At 46.3% G+C, this 18,581-nt stretch overlaps 1 protein-coding gene across 1 annotated transcript; it reads left to right on the forward strand.

Annotated features, from left to right (window-relative positions):
- The first annotated feature begins 735 nt into the window (after window positions 1–735).
- On the forward strand, window positions 736–14,037 carry mtmr11 (myotubularin related protein 11). Its single transcript, XM_011605104.2, has 17 exons — window positions 736–1,255; window positions 3,363–3,432; window positions 4,645–4,781; window positions 4,889–4,958; window positions 5,242–5,381; window positions 5,561–5,645; window positions 7,190–7,337; window positions 7,497–7,584; window positions 7,696–7,784; window positions 8,229–8,356; window positions 9,323–9,401; window positions 9,541–9,611; window positions 10,171–10,343; window positions 10,459–10,629; window positions 10,921–11,139; window positions 11,323–11,640; window positions 12,623–14,037. Exons 1-17 carry the CDS (start codon window positions 1,199–1,201, stop codon window positions 12,971–12,973), a joined length of 2,394 nt encoding a protein of 797 aa, XP_011603406.1. The 5' UTR covers window positions 736–1,198; the 3' UTR covers window positions 12,974–14,037.
- Window positions 14,038–18,581: the final 4,544 nt, after the last annotated feature.

The following is an 18,581-nucleotide window of genomic DNA, read 5'->3' on the forward strand; positions in this document are numbered from 1 at the left end:
GACACCCTTATGTAATATTGAAAAGGTTCCCATGGGGTTAAAAAATACTGATGTTCTCCATCGGAGTCCACGTCAGTTCTGCATCTTTGCAGCCAGGAACGCTGTCACTGAGGATTATCCAGACATTCCCGGATTCCGTCGAGGAAAAAGAAAGTTATAGATCTCTGGATGAGAGAGGATAAAAGAGGCCGTCTCCATGGTGAGTGCTGCAGGTAATGTTGCTGTGGCTGCTGAAATTCCAGTCCTGTTCTTATTGGTGGAATTACACCTGTAATGTAAATGTCTTTTCTGCTGTTGCCCTCAGGGGTCACGTCTGTCCACCCTGTCCTGTCCTCTGCATCCTCTCACCATGTTCATAAATGTCTTTGGCCCTCCAGGCCTCCACATCAACTCATATCTCAGAGTAACATCCTTGAGAACGCCTATAACTCACTTCTGAATCAGCCTAGGGCTTAATTTAAGTTCCACTTCTTTGTATGCGTGTCCAAAACGAAGTCCTCCTGAGGCTTGCAGGACATTTTTCCACTTCCCGGGACTATAGCTCTGTAAATAAGAGACGAAAAGATTACATTCCCCTCACTTTGTTCGGCATAAACAAAAGTTTTGAGTATTAAACACAATCCTGCAGCTCTCTAGCCTCCCGAGTATCATAGAAGAAAAGATTTGAAGGCTATGTTGCGTTTCTAAAGTGTAATAAATGTTCCCTCCAGGCAGGGCCACGTACGCGTACTCGCCCCCCTCTCTCCTCCCTCCGTTGTCGTGGCCCTTTAAGAAGCTCCACCGCTGGACTTTTTTTTGGGTAAATATGTTCCAGCGGTGAAGGAAAGAACAAACATCTGTCAAGAAGAAGCAGCAGAATTCCGCTATAGCAACCGGCGCAGCCCTGCGGCTTCTTTCCGTGCGTCCTGCCGGGGTCCGGGGGACCAGCAGGCGGGTGCAGTCGGTGCCGACAGCGATGAGAAGAGGGGAACTTGCTGGCTGCTCGGCCCCGATGCTCTCGGGTGTTGTTGGGACCGCTGTTGTCGCCGCTTCTCGCCGCCGCTGGACCGGGCTGCGGGCGCCTCTTCCCCACCGAATCCCCCGTCTGGAAATGGAGCCTTAACGCCCGTTAGCTTGTGTTGTAACCATCTTTTTTTTTTTAAATTTTGCTCGTTTCTTCCTTCCTTCGTTTTCACTGGAGTTTATCCGCGGTTCAAAAATGCTGACAGGATCTAAAACCACCTTCAAAGTCAGACAAATGCTCCCAGACATGAAGGTAAGCTGGCCCCGGCTAGCCATGCTAGCATCGGTGGAGGGGGCGCCAACTTATTTGATCCTTTATTCGCTTATTTTACAACACACGTGGACACATTGAAAGACCGTGTCGGCGTTTTCTTTGTTATCAGGTGTCAATTTCTAAACTGATGTTGATGCAAATTAGCACCCTGCCCAGTTTGCCATTCATATTCCGCCCTGCGCTTTGGTGCCTGATGCCACTCAAATATCAGCCCCAGCGGGATTTAAATGGTCGTTTAATGGTGATTTAACGGGACTGATCAGGGGGTAAAGATAGATCCCAGTTTGTGATGCGGGAGCCATTCGTCGTGACAGTGTGTCCATCCTGGCAGCCGCCATGGAGAAGCAGGAAGCTCCATCATAAAGGCCAAAGCTGCACTTTTGATCCTTATCTCCTCTCATCTGTGCTTCTGGCTGCTCTGTTCCAGAGGAAATGGTGCTGTGTTTTAACTTTCTGAAGGACCAAAGTCATCCCGTGCACCCTGGACAACCAGCGTGCGCAGAGCTGCTGCTTCCGATGGGGAAAGCTGCAATTCTGTGTAGGAATTTTGTCTCTGTGGTTATTTTTAGTAGCCATGCTGTAATCTGCCTTTGTTGAGGATTGCTGGGGGGACTGCAAAACATCTGGCAGTCACCATGGAAACAGTAGCCAAAGAGAGAGCCGAGAGAAGACTGAGAGGCCAGTCTGAGATTCAGAGATCCTGGGAGAGAAAGGAGGTCAAACATCACTGCAGCTCTCAATCAGTCAATCAATCAATCAATCAATGCTTCCTGTGGTCAGACACAAACTCATCTGGGACACAAAAAGATCGCAAAATACACCTAAAGGCCTCTCGGACGTCTGCCCCCGGCTGTTCCTCCGTGGATCCTCGATCCTCCTGGCCTGCTGCATGTCCTCCCCACCTCTCGCTCTCTGTCCCCCTCCTCACTGTCCAGCACACAGGTCGACCGTACCTCCCCTGTTTGACCTTTGCCACCTCTACCTTCTCTCCCTGTCCTCTCTGCTCCCTCCGGTCTTCAAACGCAAGGCTCCAATCACCAAGCTCAGATCGCCACAGCAGTCAGGGAAGCTGCGTTGCGTCTTCCTCGCCTCTCCAGCTGAGACCCTTTTCTCCACATTGCTCCGATTGTCCATCTCAGAATGATGGAGACCAACCTTTGGTGTATAGCTTTGGTTGTCTTTTTTTCAACCAGTTTTCTGTTTTCTATGTTTCCATCAGATGGTTTAAACAGTAAAAACGACATGCTTCAGTTTTTTGGTTTAATATCAGTACCTTCATTTAAGCAAATAATCCCAAACCTTTCAATGCTGGATATTGTTTCGGTTATTTCAGAATAACCAGTAATGGCAGACGCTGCCTCTCCCTCCTATAAAACAGTTTAAGCCTTCTTGGTGGAACAAAGGTCCTCCTTGTTAAAGGCTCCGCAGGTTTTTTTAGGGGCCACAAATCAGGTTTTCAAGCTCAGTCTGCTAGCACGATTCTCCCAGTCTAAAGCTGGGAACAGTGGTGAGCGTAGATTCTCTGGTCCCACATTCCTGCAGATGAAGTTTTTGCCGCTTACAGCAGTTTTTCAATCCTTCCACTGCAGGTCAGCACTACTGAGAGCCGCAATCGAGGCTGTAAACCTTTATTTCTCTCAGTTTAGAGCACAGCTACCTGCATGTCTTTTACATTACAGGCCGTGGCTTATTATGGGATTGCAGGCAGATAAGTGTAACTCTCAAGCAGGGTTGAGCGTTGATTGGAAGCATATGTGCGGGTGTGCAGTCTGATTATAGAAGCGTGTGTTGGGGCTTGGTTCTGCTTGTGCGTGTAACATTTAACCATTATAGGGAGAGCAGGAAGAGCAGCAACATGGAAAACAAGAATCATGGAACATTGTGTGGTTTGGCTTTGCTTCCTTCTCTTTTCCAATGAGCCCGCTGAGACAAAACTGCTGCTACTTTGTCATAAACGTAGTTATTTATTTAAATCAGCTCGTTTCTTGACGCCGTGAATACAGAACGAAGATACTCCTTCTTTGTTAAGGAGCAGGAAGATGACGGAAAGCTGGCTTTAACTCGCCTGCCTGTTTGTCTCCAACAGGAGAGGATGCTGAACCAGAGTGGGGGGAACTCACGGGCTCGAGATGTGTTTGGCCTACGCTGCCTTCCAGGTAAGGCTGCCTTCACCTGACATGCACAGCACACGTGTGGCGTCCTGACCGTACCCACGTCCAGGGTAGATGGTGAAGAGATGCGCAACCAAGAGACAAAATCACACCCATGAATGCAGAGGAATCTCATATGACCCGGCCAACGCGGGGCTGTAGAAACTGAGACGACCCGCAGGAGGGAAACGAGTCGGGATATGAACAGCAGCCTTTGGTGGAGCTGTCTACCTTTTCAATGAAGGAGGGGTTACGATGTCCCTTCATTCACAATGTCAGGGCCTGAGGACAGGACCCCCTCCAGAGGAACTCCAATATTTATCCACTGCAGCGTTTTATATTACCGGCTGCTTTGTACTTCAGTGCTGGACCTCTGACAGGACCTTTTTGACTTTTTTTTAAAGATATATGTGGGGTTTGTTATTAAATGATTAATATAGTAACTATTAAACAGCTGCAAAGGTTGCTATTGAGGACATGATGAATGCAAATGAGCGGTGCAGAAACCACTCAGCCTGCACGCTTGCTGAGTGAAAAATGAGGAACAAATGGTGATTAAAAACAACTCAGACCGGAGGTCAGAGCGTGTGATTCAGGCTCTGCTTTTCACCATATTTCCTCATTGCCAACCAATCTGGACAGATTTATGCTTGGGTTCAGATCCATTCATCTTTATTTACAGAGTCTGTTCTAATCGAGATGGTCAGACCCAAACCCAAGACCCTGACCTCCAAACATGGCAGGGAAAAAGTCCTTTTAACAGGAAGAAACCGTGAGCAGGACCATGCTCATATGAGGTGATGGTCAGGCTGGGTAGATGGGGAGAGTGGACGGGGCACGGACGGACATATTGCCACTCACAGGACATTGTCTGGTACTTGGTATGCAAAGACATAGATGCCGGTCAATGTAAAGCTGATCAGCAGCGTTCTGGGCCACTGTCGCTCTTTTGTTGGACACAAATGGCCCGTTTTCTCCATATCCAGTCCACATCTGGCCTCTGATACCATAGAAGCCTTCCCTCTGAAGGTGTTGTTGCTTTCTCTCTGTAGACTTCCTGTTATGTATCCGGACCGGAGGCCTACATGTCCATGACTGCACTTGGAACTTTTTCCAAACATGTGACATGTGGAAACTTAAACCCTGTGACGATCTAACATCTTGTACATGTTTCAATCCTTTAACCGCAGCTGTGTGTGTGGTTTGCCTGCACTACAGGCGAGTGTGTCCTTCAGAGGGCTGTCATGGTGAGAAAGAAACTGACAGCAAGGGAAGGACGAGGCTGGCTCGCCGGGACCCTCTTGTGCACCCACTTCAGAGTGGCGTTTGTGCCCGAAGACAGCCCAAAACCCGACGTAAGTCCCCTCTGAGCACCCCCGCTAATGTACAGATGAGATCATTTGTGATTATAGCAGTTAGAACTTTTATTTAGCATTTTCTTGTTTATGTGCTTCTGATGCAGGACAATGCCGACCCAGTGCTTTTAGGTGATCATGATGTGGCTTTGGCCTCCATAGAAAAGGTTGTGGTTGGTAAGTAAAAGCTGAGAGAATATATTCTGATTAATTACTGACTGGTCCATATACTCTAGGGGTCTTAGTGAAGAAGATTAACTTGTACTTGTTTATCTTTGATCGTCTCCTGAGATCAAATCAATGATAATGGACCTTAAAGTCTTGAAAGATTCAAATATTTTCTGTTAAGCGGTGCAACAGTCCTTGTGGATGCCAGCTGGTGTAGAGTATGTCTGACCCGCACACACCTGCCTGTTCGGTGTCTGGTTTGAGTGGTTGTTCTGGCTTCCTTGTTTTGCAGTGGGCCCAAACAGAACCAAGGTGGTAACCCCCAACTCCTCCCTGAAATTTACCCCAGAGGAGCTTTTACTTTACTGTCGGGACCTGCGAGTCGTCTGCTTCCTGTTTGATCGCCTCACTCCCGACGCGCAGGTCATAGAGGTGAGTTTCGTCCTCTTTCTCTCTCTCTCTAGATTCTATTTGTTATCTATATTTAGTCGCTATCAGCTGTTTGAGCAGATTTAAAGGCCTTCTCATTTGTATAGAGACGCTAACCTGTTCCTAACAGATCTGCCCCTTGTGACGCATTGAAGTTACATTAATCTTCAATGTGATTTCAGATAACTTACACTATCGCCAGAACCTACCAGCCTCCCAAACCGGGCTCCGTTTTATCCTTCCAGAATGCCGCTCTTGGGAGTGTAGGTGAGTTGATGTTCCTTTATGAATTGTGTGTGTTATTTTCAGCCATTCTAGTGTGTGTGTTAATTTCAGGCATTCTAGGCCGCCGTGCAAATGAATCAGATCAGATCTGCCTTTGTTTCTGATTCAGTCGCTCCAGGGACAGAATGTCCTCCAAGCTGTTTATTAATTATCCATTGCTGGACTTGATGTCATCTGTCTCTGTTTCCTCCCGCCTGTCAACCATCTGATAATGTTTAGAAAGACTATACAGGAAACATATTGGTTTCTGTGTAGATCTTTAGAACGGATAAAACCTGCTGTCTGCTTGGCAGGGTTTAAAACAATCTACAAATAGGTTTTGTGAAGTTGGCCAAATGTATTTTGAAATCCTCGGCCTTGGTCCCTCAGATTTGGGCCCAGCCCACATCTGGTTTAGATAAATCTTTTCTTGAACATTTACAGAAGCCAGTGAGTAAATATGCCACTTTAGAACTGGGTTTATCGTTACAGATGAGACTTATTTTACCAGTTTCTTTTTAAAAGAGCAAATATTCTTTCATCCATCCACACTCATGACCCCAGAATGACTAATAAACAGTTTTAGATTTTTATACAAATGCATTGAAAAAGAAACAGTTGATTTTCAGACCCTGTAGCCATCCTCCATTATCGGCATGAGGCCACGAGCAGAATGTACCTAAAACACCCCTGTGTGGCCTCAGCTGTGTGTAGAGTCATTGTGGTGTTGGAGGGGGAACCTCTGGCCCAGTCCCAGGTGCTTCGGACCAGGATTTCTTGAAGTTTCCAGTCAACCCTGTCCATCCTCCCTGTCCCAGCATGCTGCTGATTGGAGTTATTGGGCAGCAGATGGGCTGTCTCTGGTTTGCTTTAAACATGATGCTGAGGCTTTTAACGTGTCTTTTGATGAAGAGAGGCTTGGCATAAGCAGCCTGCACACAGTGTATCTGAGGCTCGCTCATCTCTTTAACCAAGAATCTGTGAAGCGTGCAGAACAGTGCAGCGGACTCTTACCCCCAGATCTGTGGCTTGATACGGTTCTGAGGTCCCCAGGTTTGGTCAGAATCCACCACTAAGTCTCACTTGGGGCAGGAGCAGGTGTATCCCAGCTGTGTGACTGTCCAGTCTATTAAAGAGTACCGTAATATGATTCTGCTCATTCAGTCCATGTGCTGCTCCAGGCTGTGGATGACATTTGTCAGTAGTTGGATGAATAATGCAGGGCGGGGGCACGTTTCCTAGATGTCCTTTGGTTCAGATGTATCTGAGAGGTCAAGTGTCCCTGCGGCGAGCTCAGCACTTTGCTTTTTTTGATTAGACTTGGTCCCACTTGCATATTGTCAAACATTAATTACACAGTGATTGAGGGTCAATATTTTACTCAATTTTCACACACTAATTTATTTGATTCTGTCTTATTTTGACAAGTACATTTGTATAGAAATGATGAAAACACTCCCTTCGTTACCAATGGCTCCAGAAGCGTATGCATCAGAATGCATTCGCACATTGAGGTTTGAGGTGTATGAATCATGTTTCTTCACCAGAAATGAAGCAGTTTCTAAGCAACCGTCGCCGGGAAGCCCACATGAACTGGTTTGAGTCTGCCACAGACTGGGAACAAGAGCTGGATAGATGTGGGGCCACGGGATGGAGAGTCAGCTCAGTCAATGACCGCTTTGAGATGTCCACGAGGTAAATCAGCAGCCTCAGACTGGTAAAATATGCACAGCAGCAGGGGTTGAGTTTGTGTTTTTTCTCAAAGCATCAAGAAAAATGACATTTTCGGGCAAAACCGACTGTTAGCGATTTAAAAATAGACCATAAAGAATAATGAGCATCCTTCCCCAACAGCCTCTCGAGGTTCATTGTGATTCCACAGAGGGTTTTAGACACGGAGCTCAAGAAAAGCTTTGCACACTTTAACGAAGGACGCATCCCCGTGAGTATTTTGGGCTTCCACAGACATTTTTGGTTTCCAGTTTCATCATCTAGATCCAAAAGGTCACTGTATTGTGTTACGTCAGAGATTGTGCGTTGTGTTGTGTTGCAGCGCTGGTGTTGGAGACACCCCTGGGGCAGTGATCTGCTGCGGATGGCCAGTTTTCAGAACAACATCTATCATGAGAAAGATGACATCAGGTGTGTATGTGTGTGTGTGTGCAGGTTTCCATTGGGACTTTTAGGGAAATATGAATAACTGTTGTAGGTTTCACAGGACATCAGTGGCTCCTAATCATTTCAGGGTTTGCTTTAACAAAACCAGAGCCCAAATAAAATAAAAAACAGCACATCTGATTTGTTTATTGAGTTTGTAAATACAGTAATGGTTGTGAAACAGAATTAAAAAGGACTAACTGTTGCCTAAATACTGCGCAGTGCTGTTTAGAAGCAACCTACTGTTGAAAGAGGCTCTACTTTAACCCTGAACACCTCTTTCTTTATAAAAGAACGTATGAAATGTGTCTCACAATCACATCTTTCTCAGCTGAGCTTTTCATCATCGGAGCTGCAGGGAGAAAAAGATGAAGCTGAAGTGATGCAGCCATGTGATCCAGTGTTGACAGAGGCGTTTCTGTCGTGCAGGAACTTGGAGCTGATCCTGTTTGGCTGCCAGTCGTCTCTGTGTGTGGTGGTGGAGCTGGGCGACGAGCTGCCCTCACCTACCGACATCCAGCTGGCACACAGCCGCCTGCGAGCGCTCTGCCTGGGAGGTGGGCCTGAATCAGTGGACACATCCCTCCACAATCTCTGAGCAAACACTGCAGAGACTAAGCTAAAGCGGTTCAGACCGTCCGGCCTCATACAGCTGCTTCAGCCCTGATCCCAGCTCGTTCTGTCGCTTTCACACGCAGCACAAACCATAGTTGGGTGGGTAAGGTCCAGGGTGGTCCACAACATCTGTCCTGTTCAGGAAAACGCTCTCCCCTCCTCTCTCTCTCTGTTCATCTGTGTCTGTCTGTCTGCCTCTCTCTCTCTGTCTCTGCCTCTCTCTGTCTCTCTCTGTCCATCTGTCTCTCTGTCTGCCTCTCTCTGTCTCTGCCTCTCTCTGTCTCTCTGTTCTGCCTCTCTCTCTCTGTCCACCTTTCTCTCTGTCCACCTTTCTCTCTCTCTCTCTCTCTGTCTGTCTGTCTGTCTCTGTTCTGCCTCTCTGTCTGTTCTCTCTCTCTCTGTCCATCTCTGTCCATCTCTGTTCTGCCTTTCTGTCTCTCTCTGTCCGTCTGCCTCTCTGTTCTGCCTGTCTCTCTGTCCACCTTTGTCTCTCCCTCTCTCTCTCTCTGTCTGTCTGTCTCTGTCCATCACTGTCTCTTTGTCTGCCTGTCTCTGTTCTGCCTCTCTCTCTCTGTTCTCTGTCACTCTGTCCGTCTGTCTCTGCCTCTCTCTGTGTCCATCTCTCTCTCTCTCTTTCTGTCTGTCTGTCTCTCTCTCTGTCTGTCTGTCTGTCCATCTCTGTCTCTGCCTGTCTGTCTTTCTCTGTCTCTCTGTCTGTCCGTCTCTCCCATTGTTAGATTAGACTCCAGGGATCCACTAACTTCGCTGTGATTCTGAAGCGCCTCCCCCTGAGATCTGTCTGCTATGGGAAATTGTTGATTAATGTCGGATGAAAAGACATTGAGACAAATGACCGCAAGAGAACATTATTTTAAAGACACATCCCAAAACCCCATTTTTCCTCGTAGATATCTCCACCTCGGTGTCCGTGCCTGATGACAAATGGCTGTCCACCCTGGAGAGCACTCACTGGCTGGATTACATCAGGTAACGCTTGTCTATTAAAAACCCCTCATAAGGGTTAAATAAGCTCCACTGTTGTTGTTTACTTATATTTACTTTACGTCAATATTTTCAGTATAAATAGCAAAATGTGAGTGTCTGATCAAAGTGTCTCCGTGGATAGGTCCTGTTTGAAAAAGGCTTCGGAGGTCGCCTGTCTTCTTCGTGGAGGTCACCTGACTGTTGCGCTGCAAGGTGAATCACAGAACCAGAACCAGACCAGACCCAGACTCATCTTCTCAACTGCTGCCCTGGCAAAGGCGTTAAACCCATCTTTTACGACACAGTTTGATTCAACATTTCAGTGAAATCCTCATCTAATGATGTCATTTCCGTGAACGTGTGCTGTCAAGGAATCGAGTAGTCAGTATTTTATAAAGAATAACATGCAAAGAAACTGTTGCTGTTAGATAATTACAAAGTATTTCAGTTCTAAACCGCTTGGCTTCATGTTGTGGCCAGGACGTCCGCTCTGGCTTCACACATCCGTGACAGTTTTGCAGCTTTGCGTCACAGAAACACAGCAGTTGGACCTCTGCAAAGTCACCACATCTGTGGCGTGATGGTTATATCATCCTTAGCTGAGTGGTTAAGCTAGTTTAGCTTGAGAGCTCCTAGTTCTGTGGGACTTTGTGTCATTGTGAGTTGCACATGTGTTAATTGCTGTAGAAATTGTAATCAAATGAAGTATTGTAATCATAAAAGGCTTAATCTGGATTAACAGCCCTCGCCTTCTGCTGCTTTGACACTATAGAAGCAGACGATCGGGACATGAGCTGCGTGGTTTCCAGCCTTGTGCAGGTGATGTGTGATCCGCAGTGCCGGACCCAGCACGGCTTCCAGGGCCTGGTGCAGAAGGAGTGGGTGATGGCGGGTCACCGCTTCTACAGCCGCATGAACTACCACCGCGACAACGACAAGGAGGAGGCGAGTGCTCGAGCTTCCTGTAACTCTGCGTCTCATTGTGATTTGGTTGCTTCCAGTCCGATTTAATTCCACACGGTCTGTTTGTTCTGCCTTGTATCTGCCTTTGTTCCCGCAGGCTCCGGTTTTCCTGCTCTTCCTGGACTGTGTCTGGCAGCTGTTGTCCCAGTATCCCTCTCACTTCCAACTGACGGGCGACTTCCTTTTGGCGCTGCATGACAGCATTCACCTGCCGCTCTTCTCGAGCTTCATGGCCAACTGTCAGCGCGAAAGATGCAAACGGTCACAGGTGAAGGTGTCTTTTCAAATAGGCCAGTTAGCGTAGCCTTGTGACCCTGGTTAGTCCACCTCTGGGACCAGCACCTGTGGTTGGGAGCTGAAGGTGGTAGCTGAGGGAACAACACCGGTAATTAAAGTGGGTGAACTAAGGAGGAGAGGTTGGTCTGACCCTAACCCGGCCTCCTGAAACCCACTTTGATCAACCGTATCAACGTGCTTTCAATTTGCGGATCAGTTGATTGTTGCTCAGAGGAAGAAAATCTCTCTAAGGTACAAATGCCCAACTGTCTGATCCGTGCAGAACCTCGGGCAGTCATACACCCCGGTGAACGGCTGGAGAGACACTCTCCATCCAGACGCTCTCGCAGATCTGTCTGACCCTCCGCTTCCACCGGTCTGGGACTGGGCCCTGCAGTACAGCAAGCACAGGCGGGATCATTTTACCCAACCGGTTTCACCAGTCCCACCACTGCAGCCGCTACTCAATGGCAACCTGAACACCAACCCGGACACGCTGAGGGTGAGACAGCCACATCCTGTCATGCGAGATATTTTTGTTCACAGGAAATGAGAACAAGGACCATCAAACCGGCCCCTAAATTTCCCTGTTGAGACGTCGTGTTGAAATTTATACTCGACTAAAGCATAAGAGAACTTTAGGAAGCTTTGACCGACGGCATCTTCTCACTTTTCTGCCCTTCAGCTGTTGGACAGCATCACAGGCTCCGTCTTCCTTTTCTCTCATGGTACGTTCTCCTGTCCTGCCAACCTACTGCCCTGGCGCAGCAGCAGCTCGGGGGTTTACAAGAAGAGCCACCGGAGGGTGGCGTCGTCTGAGAATGTGCCGGGTCTGGAGAGGCTGCTGAAGGCGTGGAACCTAACCGAGTCGCCACAAGGTCTCGTGCTAAGATCCGCCCATCAAGGACAACTTGACCCTCACGAACCTTTAATTCCCCTCCTCATGGGGCCCTGCATGGGCCTGTGGAGGGAGTGCTACCTGCGGGGGGCGCTCCATGCACAGGTATGTCAAAAGTCTAAGGGGAAAAGGTTTCATTAGAATTGTAACATCATTTTTTCCTCGAAAGGCTTTAAGGAGAGCGGTAGTGTGTCATTTCCTGTTTCTGTGTGGTTGGTTGGTGCTCACTGAGCTAACTTTAAGGAAATTGTTTGGTTATTTTTGTTGCTGTTGTTATATATTGGCACACTTTTAAATTACATAACCATAAAAAAAACCTCTCTTGTAGCATTGGCACTAGCATGGCTTCTTTTTGTTTAGTGTTGCAATCAGTGTAATGGATGCAGTTGATTCATGGATCTGGAGGCGAGGCTCAGTGAGTTGGAGGCTTGGCTCCACACTATGGACTTTTCTGGAGCTGCACCAGTTAGCCAAGACAAGTTTGTGGCTGGGGCTCAGCTAGCTTCACCTAGACTGTGCTGATGGCCGCCGGCTACCTTGTCATCCTGATAAATAACTCCTCCAGTCATCTTAACATCATAGGTCAGACACATTCTGGTTTAGCTGCAGGTTATGCATTCCAGTGTGCAGCAAACAAGTTTCAGAGACGACTTGTTAAAACTATTTATGAGCCTCTCGTGGCTTCAGACAGTAGACTGGTTTCTATACTGGTTCTGGGATGAAAGGGCCAATGTGAAGCTGGCTCAGATCATATTTATCTGATAGATTCCTTTCACTTATTTTAAAATTTGACTCCCTTAATTCATATCTTGTCTCCGTGAGCACTTTTTTTTTCATTTACATTTTATTTACCTTTGTTACTTTAATGTTCTTCATCATTTCCAAACAGACCTCCAGTTTATCCAGTAAAGAGTCCTGACATGATCATATTTCTCCTCTGTTAAAGGACATTTGCTGCCCATGAGATCCAGAATAGACTTTAAAACATGTCTCCTGAATTACAAGGCTCCCAGCTGTGCTGGTTTTCTTGTGGCTCCCAAAATCTTTAATGGGTTAATTAGTTAATCCTCCTTCACCCTGTCTTCAGGCTTTCTCCCACCCTGTCTCTGCAAACCACCCCCACCCCATGGAACAACTGACTCAAGAGTTGCAGGAGCTGAAAGATAAACTGGCGCAGGTTTCTAGAAACTCATCTCTGTCCTCCAAGAATGGTGAGCACAAGCAGTCCGATGACAACCTGAACCAAAACACCGGCGACGGCACCTTCCTCTTCAGAGCGCCAAGAACTGCGGGCGTGCCTGCGCCCAGACCTGCGGCCTCTCTGACGTCCACCAGCTTCCAGAACTCCAAGAGCCCTCCATACACATCCACCCAGAAAGACAAAAGCGGCAGCAAAAAGCACACCTTTCTCTTCGGACACTCATCGGCAGCACCGTGAGTCTCGCCACCACCAGCACCGTCACCCAGCAACCAACCAGGCCAAGCTGCCCAGGCTCTCTGGGTCCTTCCTTAGGTCTCGTCCTGGTCTTGGTCCTGGTCAGAACAGTACCTGAGCTACTTCATGGCCACCAGCTGTTCCTGCTGCTGCCCATCATCATATTACAGATGTTTTAACTCTTCTCTGTGTTTGCAATATTTCACTTAGAAATCCATGTATATCTTTGATGTAACAATGATGTAATGCATTCTAAAATAACTTAAGAGGTCTCTCAAGATTTGGCCGATGCTTAAATGTCATCCTTCCAGACGGCCGTTTAACGCGCGGTGATAAGATGGTTGTCACGGCAACATGCACACTTTATTCAGCTAGCTGCTTCAGAACTAGACTTGTGTCGTTTTTGTGTATTGAAAAGAGAATGTGGATCAAGGTTGTTTTGAGCTCCAGAAGGTGCGGGCAGTGAGTTGATGGTGGAATTTAGGGCATGTCTGCTATTTTGGTACTGCTGTCGTAGCCAGAAGCCGACAGTATTCATTTCAGTGTTATGTTAACTTGTGTGTGTCAGGATGCGGCCTGACTCGCTGCAGCAATAACAATAATTGAGATCATTTCGGTGTGATCTGTGTTTTGGCGCCGTCCAGCCAAGCCTGATTTCTGACCTATTTCCTGTTACTGGTGATGAGACTGGAAAAAGTATCCGTTCCACTTTTGGACTGGGAAACCATAAGGAGGTGGAAGATGATGTCTCGTTCGGTCTCCTGCTGGTTTTCAAGGCCTTGAAAGTATTTGACGGCTGAAAAGGTGGTTAAATTCAGACTGGCTCTCCTTCCTGTCATGTGGGCCAAATTAGATCCACTAGGATCATTTTGTATTGAACATCCATGATGGAGGAGAAAAATAAGGTTGTCCTTGTCATTTTTCCCAAACCGTCTCATTTGATCTCATCTTTTTGGTCTTTATCAGTGAATAATTGAATGTTTTTGGTACACACGCTTCACTAGATGTACATTTTTACATAACCATGTCTGATTCTGATCAATAAAGGTGTTGATTGTGAACTCAAACGCTAGAAAATTCTTACACGCGGCTCATCCACTTTATTTTCTTGCAAAATAAATATTTACACATGATCTAGGACAATTAAATAGAGTTGTGGCACTTAACAAGAGAAGAAGGGGAAATCCGACCCTCAGGACATTACAGTAGTCACAATAAAATATTCTAAACAGTCGAGTGCAAAATGCAAATGTTCTGATCTGGCCTCTCCAGCTTCAGAATGACCTGTATCCACGCAGAAGCATATAAAATCATATATACGTGTATTTTCTCTTTCCCTACACTGAAAAATGTTTGAGGAAAAAATACCACAGAGCAATGTTGTAGCACTAAGACCATTAGAGGATGTTGTGGTCATGCGTTCCCGTGTTGGAGTCCATAAGCGCAAGACACAAGAGCCCAAAAAGGTGCAGCAATCGGAGATGGTCCATGTCAGCGTGCCGCCATGATGGTGGAGAAAGAGCATGAAATGCCAATGAGGCCCATAAATAAAGGCTTCAACAAAAGGGCTGCGGTTCTATCCCCACCCACTGCCGTGTTCCGTCTCTGTGAGCTGCTGCAGGATGCTGTAGGACCCATTCAAGTACCCGGAGGACGACGGTCCGAAGCCCCCGAGCTGGCGGATGGACTTGCACATGGGGCAGGGATAGTCAGACAGGCCCTCGATGTCTTCAAAGGCCAGGTTGACGATCTGGTCACAGCAGGGGTTGCAGTAAAGGTGTCCGCAGGAGAGGCGCTTCAGACGCACCTCGTAGGAGACGCAGCACTGGCAGTGAGGAGTGTCTGGACACAGCGACAGGGAGCCAGTCAGGGAGCTGCTCTCCAGGCTCCCAGCCTGTATGGAGCTCTGCTTGGTGGGTGACCTGGAGAGAAACGTGCAGGACAGCCGAAAAGATGTGATCAGGTACTTTGAAATTCAGCTTATTACAAGAAATGTTGGCTACACAATATGGATTCTGTGAATCTTATAATCATAAACTATTAGATTTCTCATCCATGTTATGTAATAATAGAAGATTACAAGTCTGACAGCCTGAAAATGTCTCAAAAAGGAATGTTTGGATCTTTTAAGCACATCTCCTGATCTGACAGGCTAAATGTTCCATGATTTCTCTTTTGTTCTCCTATGAAGATGAGAATCATGATGAAAGCAGACAGATGTGAGTTCAAGTAAGGAAACCTTCGGATTAGTATCGGGGGAGTGGGCGACCTCCTGCTCTGCCTGCTGAATGCTCACCGTCTGTCAAGATGAGCTGCCCCAGGCACATCTGACAGGACGTCCATTTTTGATGAGGATGAGGATGATGATGACGATTGCATTTATTTTGTGGAGGATTTGGTTTTGATACAGAGGCATGTCAATAGTTTTAAAAAAAATTAATCCGCTGAGTACCAATAATAAAGAGGGGGGGGGGGATGTGAAAAATGTGTAAACAATGCGTCACACATATAAATACGTGTATAGATATATAAAATATATATGTGTGCGTGTGTGTGTCAGAAGGAGAGAAGAGAGAAAGATCCCTGAGTGAATTCACAGTATGAATCAAGGATTATACCCTGTTGATGTTAAAAGCGGCTTAATGAGCGCAGAATCACAGACACGCAGCTGCAATATTCTTGGAATATTCAGACCTGGAGGAAAATATCTTGATGTAATTGTCACTCACCTTGACGACGATGAATCTTTGAAGCAATCGATGCTGAGCGCAGCGAGGATCCTCCACAGCAGATCCATGCTGGGTCCTCTCATGATATAATCCACATTTCAGGGCTCTGAAGTCTCAGTTGCCTCATTCGGACATGACACCAGTGGGACCGAACAGCGTCTGCGGGAGGATTGGAGGGGGGGGGGCCAAAGCATGTATCCAACCTTCACCGCGTTTTTAAAATATGCAAATAAGAACAAATCATGACTATCATCACCGTCACTGTCTGCAAGAGCGCTCAGAAAGATAAAAACAGCATTTTAAATTCGTTTTCATTTTCATTTTAGCCATTTCTTATATGTGAGGGTCCCATTGCAAATGAAAAAGGACACTTTCTAAGTCACTGGGAAATTTAAACACTAAATTATCTAAATGAGCGGATCTTATGTGTTTGTTTTTAGTTTGAATTTTGTGCCTCTGAGCGTCATAGTTTCACTTTTTTTGCACTGGAATAAATACAGTATATATTTTATTGGCCCCGAATCTGGTCTCTGAAATTTCAATGTCTTAATCAAACAAGGTATTTGTTTAAAAAATTAGATTTAAAAATCCGGTGCCTTTGTTTTTGAATGTTAAGATTATGAATAATAATTTTTAAAAGTATAAAATACCATCTCAAAAGATCCGACACAACATCCGGGAAACTCCCCCAGGATGACAAATCGAGTCTGAGCGAATCGAACCATTATCCAATAACGGCAGGCCCTCGACAGTCACGTGACAAGAGCGTCACTCGGTCGGTGGCGCAAAACTCGAATAGGTGTGTTTGAGTAGGAGGTGTTTATATGTACTTTTTAAGGGTAAATTGAATTTAAGAAAGAAAGCATTATTACACATTATTCCGATGTTTATTACCACACAAAAGCGTGTGTTTGATCACCTCGTTCTTGGCCAGTAAGTTTCAATCTGCGACAACAAACATCTTGGGGCGCATTACCTTAAAATATCTGCCGCCACTTCATTAAGAATAGGTCTTATATTCAATAAAGTGCGTGTTTTATATTATCCACTAATAAATCGGATTGTAAACGGTAATGGTATCAAAGAGGAACTCACCAAAACGCGACAATTCGAGTCGTGACTTGAGAACGTTTGTTCACGTGACCGACGGAAGCTGACGGACGCGTTCACAAGCGCTGCTGGTGAAGGCGGACCACTAATTAGTGTAGAGACACTAATGGCGGCTTTAAAATGCCACAGAGTTCATTACACTTCAACAACCTCCTATTAGATCGCGTCTATTGAACACTGAAGCTCTAATCTTTACCTGCGCTGTTTTCACCATGACGTATTAACACTTAAAATAATTGTATCCTGGACGTTCCCCTGAACGCTGAAGATAATTACATGCTACGCCTTAAACGATTTTTGAAATGGTGACTCTTTTTCCACCGAAATGTCACATAATTGTTCTGTATCTAGCTGGCACCTTCCAAAAATGCAGAGTTTTGTTTACTGTGTTGATAATGACGTAAAGTATCAAGGATACAGAATGCTCTCCTCATTCTTTTGGTCAACATCCTGCTATGAAACATCATTGGCACCAAATTGAGGACGTTTTTCTTGTATAGTCATGTTCTCTTGGCATCAGGCACAATACCCCCATCCAGTTATGGATCCAGTTTAAATTTGGATGGGCTCCAAATACCCTTTCATTAAATCCATAATCACTGCAGCAGGTTTTTAGCCCCATTGTGCTTTTAGAATGCACGTTTGGCGTACTGGTGCAGGTGCATGCTCACGCTGTGCATGCACACAACACAAACTTCACTTCTGTACGTCTTCACCTCATGTTTTATTCACCCTCACCACATTAAAGGTCTTTCCCAAATTGCTTCAGCATGTTTGTTGTAGGGGGAAATTCAACATTTTATTCCTTCAAAGTGCTAAAATCTTCTTCAAACTATCTCCACATTGTACACATGTGACAAACAAATCAGGTTGTGCATAAACTGCTTCAGTCATTTCTGGAATGGGACCCAATGTCATTTTTAATTGGCCACAGTGACGCCATAGCAGGCAGCACAGACCCACTGTCTGTGCTTTTAATTGAGTGTAGCGGGAAACGGTCATTATCTGAATCCTTCCCAGTTGTCATGGTCCGTCTCTGCTTGTTTTTCTTTGAGGTCAGACGTCAGATGAACAGGAGGCTGCGGTGAAGCATTCTGGTTTTCTGCTTGTCTCCTTTTAACACGTACTTTTGTGAGCTTGAGGTCTTTTCTCCAGATGGAGTGAATAAGAAATAGATTGGGAGGTGTGGAGCCCTACAGTGAGTAGAACCCAATGTAGAGCCTAGAGAAGACGCCCCAATAGGTGTTTTTACACGCCGAAGAACACGAACATGATAGGGAAAGATTTCCTTGGAGGTCTGACTGTGCCTTTGTTGTTTGCTCAGGTGGGCCTACAGCTACATAGTGAGTACTGGGGTCAGATACAACTTCTCCAGCTTTCAAAACCACCCTTTACAGACAGAATAGCTTCCATAACTGTCAAATGACCGAACCTCCCCTGAGTTTTTAATGGGACCTTTGTTTATGTTCCTGGTCTGCGCTGGTCACGTGGGTGCCTCCCGTCAGCGTGGCTGCTGCGTCATCGGTGACGTCACTGGCCAGAACCTCCTTGGATTACTCGACAGATGCTGGGAAACAGCTTGACAAACCAGCTACTCTGGAAAGACACAGAGGAATTCCGCAGCAGACGCCGCTGTAGATCCAGCGGGAGATGACAGATGTCGCTTTGGAAGGACGTAAAGATGCTCAGACCTACTGGAACAAACGCAAAATCTATTTACATAAATTTATTTTCGCCGGCAAATCGAAGCAATGTGGAAGCACTGCAAGGAC

The sequence above is a fragment of the Takifugu rubripes genome, chromosome 7 (genome assembly GCF_901000725.2).
Source record: "Takifugu rubripes chromosome 7, fTakRub1.2, whole genome shotgun sequence".
Classification (NCBI taxonomy): Eukaryota; Metazoa; Chordata; class Actinopteri; order Tetraodontiformes; family Tetraodontidae; genus Takifugu; species Takifugu rubripes.